General features: G+C 47.4%; 1 protein-coding gene across 1 annotated transcript in view; it reads right to left on the bottom strand.

The window, feature by feature from the left end:
* LOC140460011 (uncharacterized) overlaps positions 1 to 12,283 on the bottom strand; it is a 209,542-nt gene extending 197,259 nt beyond the window's left edge. The window contains exon 1 of the mRNA XM_072554416.1: positions 11,319 to 12,283. Coding sequence (XP_072410517.1) covers positions 11,319 to 12,277 — 959 coding nt within the window. The 5' untranslated portion in view covers positions 12,278 to 12,283. The remainder of the gene's footprint in view (positions 1 to 11,318) is intronic.
* Between the last annotated feature and the right edge of the window lie 4,271 nt (positions 12,284 to 16,554).

Below are 16,554 nucleotides of genomic sequence, written 5' to 3'. Positions count from 1 at the left end.
CTGGTATGTGGCCCATAGCTGGGTTCATCCCCACCCCCTGTCCTGAGACCTTGATGCCTCCAAGCTGACCCTCAAAGGTTCGGTTTGTCCCTCCATTCTTTCCCGGTTGTCTTTTGTAGGTTTTGAAAACTCTCCCAATCCTCTGAGTATAGGATTTGGAAAGTTATGTTGTAGCCGTACAGGACATTGGTTAGGCCACATTTGGAATATTGTGTGCAATTCTGGTTTCCTTACTATCGGTAAGATGTTGTGAAACTTCAAAGTGTTCAGAAAAGATTTACAAGGATGTTGCCAGGGTTGGAGGATTTGATCAATAGGGAGGCTCGGGCTGTTTCCTCTGAGCATTGGAGGCCAAGGAGTAACCTTTAAAATCATGAAGGGCATGGATAGGATAAATAGACAAAGCCTTATCTGTGGAAGGGGGTCAGGGGGAAAGAGTCCAAAACTAGAGGGCATATGTTTGGGGTGAGGGGAAAAGATACAAAGGAGATCTGAGGGGCAACTTTTTCACACAGAGGGAATTACGTGTATGGAATGAGCTGCCAGAGGAAATGGTGGAGGCTAGTACAATTGCAACATTTAAAAAGACAGCTTGACAGGTATATGAATAGGAAGGGTTTGGAGGGATATGGGCCAAATACTGGCAGGTGGGACTAGATTGGGTTGGGATATCTGGTTGGCATGAACGGGTTGAACCGAAGGGTCTGTTTCTATGCTGTATATCTCTATGACTAGTTGGACTAAAGGGTGTGTTTCTGTGCAGTATGACTTTGGAACTGGCCTTAAAACCACTTTCTTGCCTTCCTCCACAAAATCCACCGCTGTGTTGCTCAAAAATCAGATGAACTCAGCCTTGAATATATTCAATGGCCCCCTAACTGCAGGAAGACATCCCCATTTCTAAACTCAATTCCTCTTGCTAATATACACTTGCCTTGCTGATTGTTTGCTACACCTGTCTGACAAATGACAGTGACTGGTGTAGAAGGACGCTGAGGCCTCTTTGTCCATCCACACATCATTCCTGATAAAGGGCTCATGTCCAAAACGTCAACTCTCCTGCTCCTCGGATGCTTAAAAATGTGTTGCTGGAAAAGCGCAGCAGGTCAGGCAGCAAAGGAGGAGAATCGACGTTTCGGGCATAAGCCCTTCTTCAGGAATGATTCTCCTTCTCCTTTGATGCTGCCTGACCTGCTGCGCTTTTCCAGCAACACATTTTTAAGCTCTGATCTCCAGCACCTGCAGTCCTCACTTTCTCCCTGCTCCTCGGATGCTGCCTAACCTACTGTGCTCTTCCAGTAACCCCACTTTTTGACTCTGATCTCCAGCATCTGCAGTTCTCACTTTCTCCACATTCAAATACATCTCCATTTAAACAATACACCTCCTTTCTGCGTTTTTTTTTCCACAGCCAAGGCTATAACTTCATATTGTGGTACTGCATTTGCCATGTGTTTACCAATTGTGGTCTTCTCTATATCGGAGAGCGAGTGCAAACTTGGGGAACGATTCGCCAAGCATCGCAGCTGTGTCTGCAGAGGGCGACCAGACCTCTCAGTAACCACCCATTCCAATTTCCCTTCCCACCCCCTTTCTGACATGACCATCTTTAGCCTCCTCCATTGCCACAACGAATCTAACAGCAAATTGGAGGAACAACACCTCATCATCCGGGCAGCCTGCAGCCCCAAGGACTCAACATTGAGTTTTCCAATTTCAACCCCCGCCCCTTCCCTGACTCCATTCCCATCCCCGACCTCCTCCCTGCCACCAACCAGATTCATTCCTCCCACTGACCAACCAGGTCGTACCCTCTAACTGTCTCGACCTATCCCCACCACCCCCTTTTATCTGCAGTTTCTGCACCCAGCCCCAGCCCTGAAGAAGGGTTACACCTGATATATCGACTTCTCCACCATCTGATGACTCCTGCCTAACTATTTTGCCAATTGAGATACAGACCTGGATCGACGTTTCCGGAGTCTGTCCCCGCCGAATTCACTCTCTTTCCTTTCAGTTGCTGAAAGTCAACAATTGAATCACAGAATGGTAAAAAAAAGTGGAAAAGGGGGCGAGATAAGAGAGTGCCGTACTCACAGACCTGAGACAGAGGAAGGAATTTGCAGTCTGGGTAAAGCTCAATCTTTATTCCGAGAGAGAGAGGATCAGGACTCGCAGCTTGAGAAGTTCATGGTCCAACTTCCGCATTCAGACAATGGGCTGGCTCTGATTGGCAGGAGGACCAGTCTCCTTCCAGTCCTCCAATGCTGCCTATTGGTCAATCAAAAGAAGGTCTCGCGCGGTTTTTGCGTACAGCGATGAGCATGCCCAGTGTTTTGCCCAGTCTGCTCTCCGGGGATGTTGGTGTTACTGACAGATTGTAAGGGTCCAAATACCAATGGGGGAAAAAAGATAGAGACACAATTTTTTTCCCCTTATGGCTCGATATTTTATTCCTTTTGCATTTTGTCTGGCTGCTCAATTTTTGTATGTTTTTTTTCCCCTTGTTGTGGGGGCAAGACCCCAAGACCAGAACTGGAGGGCATAGGTTTAGGGTGAGAGGGGAAAGATTTCTGGGGGTCCTTAGGGGCGATCTTTTCGCACAGAGGATGAGGTATGTACATGGAATGAGCTGCCAGAGGAAGTGGTGGAGGCTGGTACAATTACATTATTTTAAATGCATCTGGTTGCGGATATGAATAGGAAAGATTCAGAGGGGTGGGGGGCAAATGCTGGCAAATGGGTCACTAGATTAATTTAGGACATCTGGTCGGTGTGGACCGAAGGGTTTGTTTCTGTGCTCTACAACCCTGAGTCTATTTTTAGATAGTATGGAAAATAAAGAGCATGGAAGCATGGGAAGGGTTAGAGCATGGAGACCACTGCCAGTTTGTTGCAAAGGATAGTGGAAAGCTCTTACACCAATTAGCAGAGTAAGGTTGAGGCTGAAAGGTCACTATGGCAAGATGTGATAACAGTCAGTAAAGTTAGCCTCACCTGCTAAATATGATTGACAGGATTAGGACAATAAATATTTGGGACATGACATTAAATATCTAATTAATGATTGGTAGAGTCAGTCTGCTTGAGACTATTGATAATAAATATCTAATCATGACATTAGGAAAATATTAAGTAGGGTCTGGAATGCTGACACTAAATCTCTAACCGTGACATTAGAATAACATTAAGTAGAATGTAGGAAAAACTGTAAGGGTGCAACTAAAGAGATAATGGGAACTAACATCACTGGTTTATTGTGTATGTAGCGTGAGGTACTTTTGATTAATATAGTTGGACATGCTGATAAGCTAACAAACACACTGCTGAGCTGGAGACAATGCTGTCCCCTCTGTCCAGGAGTAAATGCTGGAAAGGTGGGATTGTTCATAGGGAGGAGGATGGTCTCCGGCTACACTCTGATATCTATCAGCTCGTAAATGGGGCAGAACTGTGGAATTTAATCTCCAGGCAGTTTGGGAAATTTAATAAGGGAAGGAAGTAAGCAATAAATAGTAGATCCCTACACAGTGCAGAGGAACAAAGGGTCCTTGCTGTCCAAGTTCAGAGATCCCCGAAGGTATCAGTACAGGTAAAACGGGGGATGAGGAAGGCATCGATTTGTACTTTTTCACACAGAGGGTGGTGCGTGTGTGCAACGAGCTGTTAGAGGAAGTGGTGGAGGCTGGCACAAACACAACTTTTAAAAGGCAGCTGGATAGGTATGTGAATAGGTAGGGTTTAGAGGAATATGGGCCAAGTGCTAGTAAATAGGATAGATTAATTTTGGATATCTAGTCAGCAGGGATGAGATGGACTGTTTCTGTGCTGTACAGCTCTATGGCCATCCCCTTCATTTTGAAATATTTTGGAACACCCTGTTAGGGTTCAGAGTGTGCCAGGTCCTGACACCTCCTTCCTCACGTCTCCTGTGTATTTTAAATCAATAATACCGTTTGTATGTTACTGGGTTAGTACTTTAAACACACAGACACATACATTATAATCAGAATTTCTATTCGGTACAGACAGTGATGACTTGTTTCAACTTTGCTAACGGGGTATCAGAAGGGGAGGATCTGCAGACAGAAATCTTGGAAGAAATTCCATAACAAGATCTGACAGGGTCACTGAATATCGTTGGGGGGGTTGAGTCTGGAAAGAGAAATCCATTTGACCTGCTTCAAAAGGTCCTGGACATCAGTGTGAGCAGAGGAGCATTCGGAGAGGAACATACCAGGGAACTGAGCTTTAACTGGTTACACAGAATGAGTGTATGTGTCCCAGTGAACTGACTTTGGAACAGACTGAGAGAGGGGCTGGGGCATTTATTTTACCCTGGAGCATCAGAGCCTGAGAGGTTTATAAAATTGTGAGGGGCATAGATAGGGCAAATAGCCTAGGTCTTTTTCCTCAGGGTGGGGGAGTCAAAAACTGGAAGGCATAGGTTTAAGGTGAGAAGGGAAAGATTTAAAAGGAGCCGAAGGGACAAATTTTCATGCAGAGGGTTATGCATGTATGGAATGAACTGCCAGAGGAAGTGGTGGAGGTGGGTACAATTGCAATGTTTAAGAGGCATTTGGATGGGTATATGAATAGGAAGGGTTTGGAGGGATATGGGCTGGGTGCTGGCAGGTGGGATTAGATTGGGTTGGGATATCTGGTCGGCATGGGCGGGTTGGACCGAAGGGTTTGTTTCCATGCTGTACATCTCTATGACTAGCACTCGGAGCGTTGCTCCTTCATCAGGTAATTGTGGAGAATAAAATCATAAGGCACAGAATGGATGGAAAAACATTACTGTGCACTGAAATCATATGTTGAAAAAGCCTGGATAGTTAAGTCTTTCATCTTTTAGTATGGGCTGCTCGTATCATTCATTTGTAAATCCCAGAATTTCCTGAGAGACATTTTTTTGAGATAACTCAAAGTTTTATAAGAAAAGGTGACATCTCAGCTCTGACAATGCATTAAAGGTGTGAGGTCAGAGTCTGTCTGTATCACAATCTTGAGTCAGACTGGTTATATTTCCAAAGGGGAATTTACAAAATATTACATGGATCAACCTGCAGATTGTGCATTTTTTGAGAAAAATCGAATAATTCTGCAAATATAAATTCACCCCCATGGATGTGTATGTGTATGTATGTGTGAATGAGACAGAGAAAAGTCTATTTCGTGCTGTATATCGCAATATCTACTTGATAACAGATGCTTTAATTCTGCTGGTGTAAATATTGTTGTAAATCATAGCTGGGTATGAATAGTTAGATGTTAGGGTGAGAGAGTGCCTCAAGAGGGGCACTATAAGAATCGTGGGAGAGCCCTATTTCTGGTTTACTTCCTCATGAACAAACATTAAGCACGAGCATTTATTTATTTCTAATTTTGTTCTGTTTTACTTGTTTGATTCCTGCTGGGAGACTGTGGCTTGGGTCTTGGTTGACTGAATGCTTTATTGTTCCAGAAGGTGTGGGGGTGGGGGGGGATCAAGGCTTCAGCAGAAATCCAGCAGAGCAGAGAACAGACCAATATCTTACTCTGTGGGAACAGGGACATCAGAGGACAGAGAAATCAGGACCTGAATCCAAGCTGACACCAGACTTCCCTGTGATTAGTGCTTTGATGAGCAGCGCCAAGCCTCTACCTTCACCTAGCTTCCCATTTGACTACCACCTCGATATTCAGGATCCAATCCTTGTCATCCTGAAGCCATGCCTCTGGAAGGAGTCTCAGATCATAATTATTCTCTTCAATGTGTGCAGTCAATTTTGTTACAATGCACCACACATTCAGAAACATTGTTTTTAGTTTCAAGTTTTTGTGATCTTCAGGATCCAGTTTTGATTGCTGGTACATTTACTCACCTTGTCCCTTTCTATCATTCTCGGATGGTCATTTTCCACATCACTACACTGCTCACCGGCCTTGATTTGGATTGGCCATGCTAAATTGCCCATAATGTCCCGGCAAGTGAAGGTTAGGTGGGTTAGCCATGGGAAATGCAGGGTTATAGGTTCATAGTAAAAGAAGTAGGAGTTGGCCATTTGGCCCATCGAACCTGCTCCACCAATCATTATGATCATGGCTGATATATCTGTCGTCTGAGATCCTCCTCCCTGCATTGTCCCGACGACCCTTAAGTTCCATACCATGCAAGTACCCATCCAACTATGTTTTGAATATACTTAATGAAGATGCCTCTACTGCTTCCTTGGGCAGAGAATTCCATAGATTGACTACTCTCCGGAAAAAGCAGTTCCTCCTCATCTCTGTCCTAAGTCTACTCCCCTCAACTTGAGGCCTGGTCTCATCCACCAGCAGAAATGACTGGATAGGGTAGGACTTCATCCCCACAGTGCAATGAATTCCCACTTGCCACCAAACTCTCAAATGCACTCACTCACTCGGTTGCTGTCTCACAAACGAAAGACTTCGTTGTAACTTCTTTTGCTCCCAGTACGGGAACAACATCTTGGAAAGCTGCTCTGAAAGTCCAACCACACTTCTGCATTCACCGGAGACAAATACAGCCCGGAAACAGACCCTCTGGCCCAATTCGACGGTGCTGACCAAATATCCTAAATTAACCTGGTCTCATTTGCCCACATATGGCCCAATGCCCTCTAAGCTCTTCCTGTTCATGTACCCATCAAAATGGGTTTTAAATGTTGTACCTGTTCCAGCCTCCACCACTTCCTCTAGCAGTTCGTTCCATCCATGCACCATCGTGTGTTTGAAAAGGTTGCCCCTCATGTCCCTTTCCCCACTCACCTACCCTGAGGAAAAGACCCTTGGGTATTGACTTTCCATGCACCTTATAAAGCTTAACGCTCGGCGTCCGATGTACAGAAAGTGAGACCTGCAGATGCTGGAATCAGAGTCCAAAAGTGTGGGGCTGAAAAAGCACAGCCAGGACAGGCAGCACCTGAAGACGAGGAGAGTTGACATTTCAGGCCCGAGCCCTTCATCAGGAATGATGCATGGGTGTACAAAGGGGCCTCAGTGTTCTTCTCCACCAGTCATCAGACAGATGCAGCAAGCAATCAGCAAGGCAAAGTGGTGTATTTGGAAGATGAACTGGGATTAGAAGTGGGGATGTCTTCCTGCATTTAAGGGCCCATTGAATATATTCAAATTGAGTTCATCTGTTTTTTGAACACAGTGCGGATTTTTATGTTGTGTGGATGAAGTGGTTTCTTTTGTTCAGAATGGTTTATGCATTGGATGCAGGTACAGTAACTGTGAGAGGCCCTTGTGAAAATCGCAAGGCAGAATCATGAGGGTATATTCCAAGAAATAACTCACTGAAAAGGGAGGTGGTCGACTGGTAGAAGCAGATGTATTGACATGACAGTAGCAATGATCACGCACATAGAGATTGTGGATGAAGGGCTTTTGCCACCTTTGTGTGTGGCTGCATCAAGCTGTGCGTGGATCCCCGGTACGCAAACACCAAGTGTCACTACGTACTGAGGTTCTACCTGTCCCCGGTGTTGCGAAGGATGGGCCTGGCCTCGCTGCCGCGGAACGCTCCGAGTAGTTGGACCGTTCCGTATCACCTGTCCTTCGTGGAGAAATTTATGAGGAAAAACACCTTTGACCACAAGTCCATCAGGAAGTGGTCAGCACGTAGCGTCCTTGAGACCCTTCGGGAAAAGGAGAGGGCGGATCCTGTCGAGCGGTTCCCTGAGCAGACTGTCAAAGCCATTTGGCAGAATGCCTCATCGCCAGAACTTTCCAACAAGCACCAAGACGTGGCTTGGCTGGTGGTGAGAAGGGCTCTGCCTGTGAGATCCTTTATGCACGCCCGGACTCTCTGCCGCACCGCACGCTGCCCTCGAAGTGGCTGCGGGGGGGACGAGACTGTCACACACCTCCTTCTGGAATGTGCCTATGCAGAGGAAGTCTGGAGAGGAATGCAGTGGTGCTTGTCGAGGTTCGTCCCGAGCAGCGCCGTGACGCGGGACTCCGTGCTGTACGGCCTGTTCCCCGGGACTCACACCGAGACGAACATTAACTGCGCCTGGAGGATCATCAACTCGGTGAAGGACGCTCTCTGGGCGGTCCGAAACCTGTTGATCTTCCAGCTGAAGGAGTTGACCCCGACCGAGTGTTGCAGACTGGCACATTCCAAGGTCCAAGACTACGTGTTGAGGGACGCGCTGAAGCTTGGGGCAGCTGCCGCCAAGGCGCGGTGGGGAAAGACCACCGTGTAAGATCGGCCTGCCGAAAGAAGAACAGGGGGCCCATACAGACGTTTTTTTGGGCTCTGCTGATGCCTCAGCCAAATATATGTATATATACAAGATTGAAAAAATGCACAGGATTGTAAAGGACAAGAATAAAGTCGAATCTGTGTTTGTAAATATGGACATATGTATGGCATGATCCAATGTACAGACCATCAAATCATTTATGAATAAAGTATATTTTTGAAATAAAAAAAAAGGCTTTTGCCCGAAACGTCGATTTCGAAGCTACTTGGATGCTGCCTGAACTGCTGTGCTCTTCCAGCACCACTAATCCAGAATCTGGTTTCCAGCATCTGCAGTCATTGTTTTTACCACGCACATAGGGAGTTAGTATGAACAAGATAACCAAATAAGATCCTGTCTTGCATCAGCAAAAGTAATAAGACCCAGCTATCGATGGGGGAGGGTTGCACGCCACAGACAGATGTGGTAAAACGATTAGATTAGCAGAAGTAAGAAGGGAGTCTGGAGCAAACTCAATCTCCATTCAGAGACAGAGCAGCAGCTTCTGCATTCAGACAATAGGAAGGCTCTGATTGGCAGGAGGACCAGTCACCTTCCGGTCCTCCAGTGCTCCTGATTGGTCCACCAAAAGAAAGTCGCGAGGCGTGTGCCTTGTGTGCAGTGAGGAGCATGCGCAGTCTGCTCTCTGGCGATGAGGCTGTTACTGACAGGATTGAAGTGTCTGAATGTCAAGAGAAGTTAAAAAGGGGAGATGCATCATTTTTTTCCCCTCTGTGATATTTACCTTTCCTCCACGCCCCATGACTTTATAAATCGAAATAAGGTCACCCGACAACTTGTGGTCGTCGATAGGGCGACCAGAAGTGTCCTCAGTACTCTACACATGGTCTCACCAATATCCTGTCCAACCTCAACGTGATGTCCCAACTCCTGCACTGAACGGTGTGAACAATGAAGGAGAGTGTGCTAAACGCCTCTTTCACCACCCTGTGTACCAATGATGCAACTTCCAAAGAACTATGTCCCCGACTTGGAGATGCCGGTGTTGGACTGGGGTGGATGAAGTTAAAATTCACACCACACCAGCTGATACTCCAACAGGCTCATTTGCAAGCATTAGCTTTTGGAGTACTGCTCCTTCATCAGGTGGTTGTGTCTTATGATCCTGTTCCACAAACATCCCATGAAGGAGCAGTGCTCCAAAAGCTTGTGTTTCCAAATAAACCAGTTGGACAATAACCTGGTGTTGAGAGATTTTTAACTTTATGTACCTGAACCTCTCCACGCACCCCCCCATGAATCTGTTCTAGAACACATTGCAGGGCCCTACCATTAACTGTACAAGTCCTGCCCGTCCTCTTTTTAGCAAAATGCAACCCCTTGCCTTTACCTGTCGCTCTCTCAGACACACACACACCCTAACACTCACCCCATCTCACAGGCTGATACTCCATCTCACACACACTTCATTAGAATATATGCACACACTCTCATGCACACACAGTCACACAAGTCCAAGGGGTGAATTTGCAATTGCAGAATTATATTTGCAGATATATTCAATTTTGCTCAAAAAGCGCACAAACTGCATGTAATATTTTATAAATTCCTACTTTGGTTAATAGAACCAATTTGATTCAAGATTGGGATACAGACTCGAACCTCACAACTTTTATGCAGTATCGGAGCTGAGATGCCACCTATTTTTATAAAACCTTAAACCGTCTCAAGAAGGTGAATTAAAAGTAGTTCTGGGGTTTACTGAACTGAAACCTGCAACCCATGGTAAAAGATGAAAGACTAATCCGCAATCTAGATTTGTTCAATATCTTATCAGTTGCATGACACCGTCAGCTTTTGCTATAAATTCTGTGTCTTATGATCCTGCTCCACAGCTACCTGATGAAGGGGCACCGCTCCGAAAGCTAATGCTTACAAATAAGCCTGTTGGACTATAACCTGGTGTTGTGTGATTTTTAACTTTCTCCACCCCAGTCCAACACTGGCACCTCCACATCGTTTCCAATGGACACAGCCCACACCTCCCAGTGCTGCCAGGAAACTGGACAATGACAATGGGATGATGGAGTACCTGCACTCCTGAAAAATTCACAATTTCTAACAATACTGGCTACTCATTCACTGCTGCAACCGATACACAACATTGGAAACATAGTACAGGAGGCTGTCAGAAATGAGCACAGAAGGTCAGGCTGCATCTGAGGAGCAGGAAAATCAATATTGCCCAAAAAATGTCGATTTTCCTGCTCCTCGGATGCTGCCTGACCTGCTGTGCGTTGCCAGCAGCACTTTAATCTTGACTCTGATCTCCAGCATCAGCAGTTCTCACTTTCGCCTGTAAGAAATGAGCAGTTTTAGAACAAAATGCAATTCAAAGCTCTCAATGAGAGTCTGAGCTCGGCGTGAAGTACAGGTAATCTTTATTGCGACCCAACTTTGTTACAGCTTCAGAATCTCCCAGCAGGAAGGCATAGAAAAAGTAGCAATGTTTTAAAAACAGCTCACAGTCAAAGTGCACACACTCTCTTCGACCCCTCACTTTCTTCATTATTGGTCATTACCCAGTTGCCCCTTTGTAATTGGATCCTTGGTACAGCCTTAACCCGGAGAAAGTACTGCCTCACTCAGCATTTTCAACCCGTATCCTGTTTCCAAGTAAGTTGGATGGGCAGTGTAGAGTCAATCATACTGCTTTGGGTCTGGAGTCACGTGTAGGCCAGACCGGGTAAAGGATGCAGCTGGGACGATTGAGTGAATCCTCTCCCACAACGACAGTTTCTTTCCCTAAAAAAGAACGGAGTGAATCAGGGTGGGGGTTTTCTTCCATCCCCACCCCACCGACAATGGTTTCACCGTTAGATTCTGAACTCCAGATTTCTGACCAAATTCCAATTCCCCCATCCGCTGCGGTGGGAATCGAACCCGGGAGTCCCTGGAACCGGGTTGATCGTCCAGTCAATAAATGGTACTCGGCTGTCATTCCTTCAATCGCCCTGCGATGGTACATGAACTCGCTGGTGGCTCCGCAGGTAGGAGGAGCGGGTGAAGGCCTTCCCACACTCGGGGCAGCTGAAGGGCCTCTCCCCCGTGTGGACCCGCTGGTGCCTCAGCAGGTTAGAGGAATTGCTGAAGGCCTTCCCGCACTCGGGGCAGGGGAACGGCCTCTCCCTGGTGTGGACCCGCCAGTGGGTCAGCAGGTTAGTGGAATGCCTGAAGGCCTTCCCACACTCGGGGCAGCTGAAGGGCCTCTCCCCGGTGTGGACCCGCCAGTGGGTCAGCAAGTGAGAAGAATACCTGAAGGCCTTCCCACACTCTGTGCAAGGGAACAGCCTCTTCCCCGTGTGGACCTGCTGGTGGCTTAGCAGGTTAGAAGAATTGGTGAAGGCCTTCCCGCACTCAGGGCAGCTGAAGGGCCTCTCCCCTGTGTGGACCCGCTGGTGGGTCAGCAGGGTGGAGGAATTACTGAAGGCCTTCCCACACTCGGGGCAGCTGAAGGGCCTCTCCCCCGTGTGGACCCGCTGGTGCCTCAGTAGGTGAGAGGAATTGCTGAAGGCCTTCCCGCACTCAGGGCAGCTGAAGGGCCTCTCCCCCGTGTGGACCCGCTGGTGGGTCAGCAGGTGGGAGGAATTGCTGAAGGCCTGCCCGCACTCGGGGCAGCTGTCGGGCCTCTCCCCCGTGTGGACTCGCCGGTGGGTCTGGAGGTTGGAGGCCTGGGAAAAGGCCTTCCCACACTCATGGCAGCTGAAGGGCCTCTCCCCTGTGTGGACTCGCCGGTGGGTCTGGAGGTTGGAGGCCTGGGAAAAGGCCTTCCCACACTCGTGGCAGCTGAAGGGCCTTTCCCCCATGTGGACCCGCTGGTGGGTGTGGAGGTTGGTGGAATCGCTGAAGGCCTTCCCACAGACAGGGCAGGGGAATCGCCTCTCCCCAGTGTGGCTGTGCCGATGAGTCTCCAGGGCAGACGGGAAACGGAAGCCTTTTTTGCAGTTGCCACCCTTCCACGGTTTCTCCACGGAGCGGGATTCCTCCGGTTTCTCCATGGCCGGAGCTTCAGCCACACACAAACGTGTGCAGAGCCTATCCCCACCGTGAATTCCTCTTCCCAGGCCGTATAACTGTTTCAGGCTCCACACTCAGTGCGCTGCAACAGTAGAGTCTCTCATCCAGTCCCACTGATGCTGAAAACGTACTCAAACAGGAACCAAAACGCTTTGCTCCTTCTCACAGAAATCACAGTCAAAACCCGTTGCGGTCCCGATGGATTGAGTGACTGTCAGACATTGACATCAAAGTGAGGACTGCAGACGCTGGAGAGTCAGAGTCAGAAAGTGTGGCGCTGGAAAAGCACAGCAGGTCAGGCAGATCTGAGGAGCAGGAGAGTCAATGTTTTGGGCATAAGGCTTTCACCTGTTGATTTTGAAACTTCTGTCTTCAGATCTTCAAATACTCTGTAAAAAGAGATTACAAAAGGCATCATTGTCAGTGCAGGGTAGAAATTCTGAACAAGGAATTCTACTTTCTGTGGAATATTCTTTTCTTTTGTTATTCCACAAAATTGAAAGCACCATCCCACTTTCTCTCCCCCTCTGTTCTCACTCCACTCTAATTCCCTGAAGGTGCTGATTCAGGATCTTAAATGGGCAGAAAAACAGAAACGTCAAGACTGACACCTCTCTGCATTTTGGATAACCCCACAACACTGGGATACAGTTGACAGTGAGCAGGTCTGATTCTGAGAAGCAAACATAAGTGTGCCAGTTCATGGGGTAACCTGCAATGCAGCTATTTGTGGAACAAAATGGTTAAGGTCCCCAGGAAGGTGGAAGCAAATTGAGACATCAAGGCATTAACACCGACACACTTCAGTCAAACTCTTCTGCTCCCAGTCAGGGCAAAACATCTTTGAAAGCTGCTCTGAAAGTCCAGTCTTCACAACCACACTTCTGCTTTCACCAAAGACAATTAGACTCATATAGCACGGAAAAAGACCCTTTGGCCCAACTTGTCCGAGCTGACCAGACATCCTAAATTAATCTAGCCACATTTGCCATCACTTGGCAATAGATCCACACACATCATCTATTGCATCCGCTGCTCCCGATGTGGCCTCCTCTATATTGGGGAGACAGGCCGCCTACTTGCAGAAAGTTTCAGAGAACACCTCTGGGACACCCGGACCAACCAACCCAACCACCCCGTAGCCCAACACTTCAACTCCCCCTTCCACTCCACCAAGGACATGCAGGTCCTTGGACTCCTCCATCGCCAGACCATGGCAACACGACGGTTGGAGGAAGAGCGCCTCATCTTCCGCTTGGGAACCCTCCAACCACAAGGGATGAACTCAGATTTCTCCAGTTTCCTCATTTCCCCTCCCCCCACCTTGCCTCGGTCAAATCCCTCGAACTCAGCACCGCCTTCCTAACCTGCAATCTTCTTCCTGACCTCTCCGCCCCCACCCCACTCCGGCCTATCACCCTCACCTTGACCTCCCTCCACCTATCGCATTCCCAACGCCCCTCCCCCAAGTCCCTCCTCCCTACCTTTTATCTTAGCCTGCTGGACACAACTTTCCTCATTCCTGAAGAAGGGCTGATGCCCGAAACGTCGATTCTCCTGCTCCTTGGATGCTGCCTGACCTGCTGCGCTTTTCCAGCAACACATTTTCAGCTCTGATCTCCAGCATCTGCAGTCCTCACTTTCTCCACCAATTAAGACACATACCTGAGTTTGCAGAATCTGCTCCCTCCCTGGATTCACTCCGGCTGCTACAAGTGAACAGATTTCCACCCCTCCCCTCTCTCGCCTCCCCAGGATGAACAGTTGTCCAGAGGGAGGGAGTTTCACTCTGAACCTGACAGGGCCACTTCCGCGCATTGTGACGCCATCGATGGGTCGGGGGTGGGGGAGGGTATGGGAGACTGGGCAAGGGAAAGGGAAGGGACGAGATGCGGGGCTCGGCCAGCAGCGGGACCCCGCAGTGCGCCTGCACTGCCCTGCACAGTTTGCAGAAATTCCTTCCCTTCAGAGAATCCCCAGTGTAGAAGCAGGCCACTCGGCCCAACGAGTCCACACCGACCCTCCAAAGGGTAACTCACCCTCAACCATTCCCCTAGCCGTATTGTTCAATACTGTTAGAAATGGGGTAAAGTGTTGTTTTTGCAGATATAGAAAAAGCATAAAGAAAAGGGGTACAGCAAGAGAACTATTCACCCTGCAGGTATTTAGGGACTTTTCAGTGTTTAATTGTGGTTAATTAAATACTAACGTTGGTGTGTAATTACTATAACAAAAAATTCTTTTTGTAAAATTATGCTTTCAGCAAAAAAGCTGAGATAACCGAAATACTTGAGCGATACAAAACGATACAAGGTAATGAAATGTCCGAGGATGGAATGTACCAGCAGAACTGATACAAAATGTTAAACCAGATCTTGACAAAATAAATGTATGTGTCAGCATTTACAGAGAGGAAGGTTGCCAACCTGGGGAAGGGGGAAGTAATAAGGGTGGAGTGCAGCTGAGCAGTGGTCTGGTACAGTGAGAGAGATTGGGTCATTAGGAGTCTGGAGAGATGACCTCACTAAGCTCAAAGGGTATAACTGTACACTAACCTGATTCTAATTTGCTCATTTGCTTCTGCATTTGATGCCCTTTCTTGCAAGATCGTAGAATAAATTGTCTTGTTTCCAGTTTCGGTGGTCTCCTCTAAATTTTATTAAACTTGTTTCTAAAAGATTTGGGGGCTCGTTCCTGGATCCCAAGCTCCGGTCGCTCGATGTTCTTGGAGAAACGGAGAAGGTGCACCTCGCTGATTTCGGCAATCTCTAGTTTCCCCTCGTTGCCGAGGCAGCTCTGGGTGAGGATGATCCGGACTGGGAGACCCTGGAGACAGGACGGGCAGAGGCGACGCAGCGGGTCCGGTCGGGTAACTCTTGTGCACAAGACCCGGGTAAGAAAAAGGTCTTAAATAAGTATTGTCCGGACGACTGGGGTAGGCAGCGGGTTTTGTTTTGTTGTCAGTCTTTGCCACGAGCGAGGTGCACTAAGACCTGGCGGGTTGGTCAGGTAACACTTATGGACTTAAGACCCGCATTCGCGGGCGGCCAGGATTTGCAGCAGTACTTGCTGTTTCGCCGCGGTGCGAAGGACACTAAGATGTGGTGGTTCGGTCGGGTTACTCTTGTGTACATAAGACCCAGGTAAAGGTAAATTTCAGGCGACCTAGATGGACAACGTATTTTGCTGTCTGGTATTGCCGTGGGAAGGGGCGCGCATTCGACCAGGTAACTTTTGTGCACAGACCAAGGTATGAAAATTGACCTTTAGGTATTACCTTGGTGGTCGGTTCCGTACGAGAAGTACGGGGGAATTGGCAACTTAAAAAATAGAGAATAAAGGTCTTTAATTGGCTAGATTAATCTAACAAGTAATGTGTCTAACTGATTCGATCACCCAGCCTTAGACCGGTTATTAAGAAGGGAAACCCCCACGCGGAGATTAGGACCCTGAAGGGGGTGTGGAAGAAGGTAACACCGAACTTCAGAGAGGTTAATTGAAATTATAGAAAGAAAACGGCCGAGTATTAAAATGGGAAATAAGAATAGCAATTTAGATGTAGAAGGGGACATGAGAGGGACGTTCGAGGACCACATCCCAACGGACAGTCCTTTAGGAAAAATTTAAGAGATTGGAAGGACAATCCTCGGACACGAGGAAAGGATAAAAAACAAATGATAAAATGTCAAAGAAAAACAGCCTTATAGTCAGGAGGAATCAGATTATGCTTCATGTCAGAAGGGGTAGTAGCTGAAGGGCTACTGGGGGTGCACTTTGGAACTAACTTATGGCCAGACGCCCAGAAAAATATTCAAAAGCTTGAGGAGTCATTGTGGGAAACGTGTGTGTGTGTGTGTGTGTGTGTGTGTGTGTGTGTGTGTGTGTGTGTGAGAGAGAGAGAGAGAGAAAAGAGCCGTACAGTTAGTAGAAAGTTTATCCCTGTGTGATTCAGTCTGAATGCACATTTGTTTGTTGGTGATCGAATGTTCCCTGGAGCTTGAGATCCAGGACTGTTTTGAATCTGATTTCTACTATGGAAATTTTAACATGATTTCTTTTAAGGTTAAGGATTTTGCAAGATTATGAAATAAAATGTTCTTTTTACAGGTCATGACTGCCTTACTATCAGTTACGAATTAATCTCTTTTATCCTTACATAAAAGCGATTTATGGAGGACAGTTGAAGTTTTTACTTGAATAGACAAATCCTTTTAAGGCAGCTCTGGTTATTTCACGACCTATAGCATTGTAATTGAGC

The sequence above is a fragment of the Chiloscyllium punctatum genome, chromosome 36, assembly GCF_047496795.1.
Source record: "Chiloscyllium punctatum isolate Juve2018m chromosome 36, sChiPun1.3, whole genome shotgun sequence".
Classification (NCBI taxonomy): domain Eukaryota; kingdom Metazoa; phylum Chordata; class Chondrichthyes; order Orectolobiformes; family Hemiscylliidae; genus Chiloscyllium; species Chiloscyllium punctatum.
The sequence above is the reverse complement of the archived record's forward strand: the minus strand, read 5'-3'. Positions and strand labels throughout refer to the sequence as shown.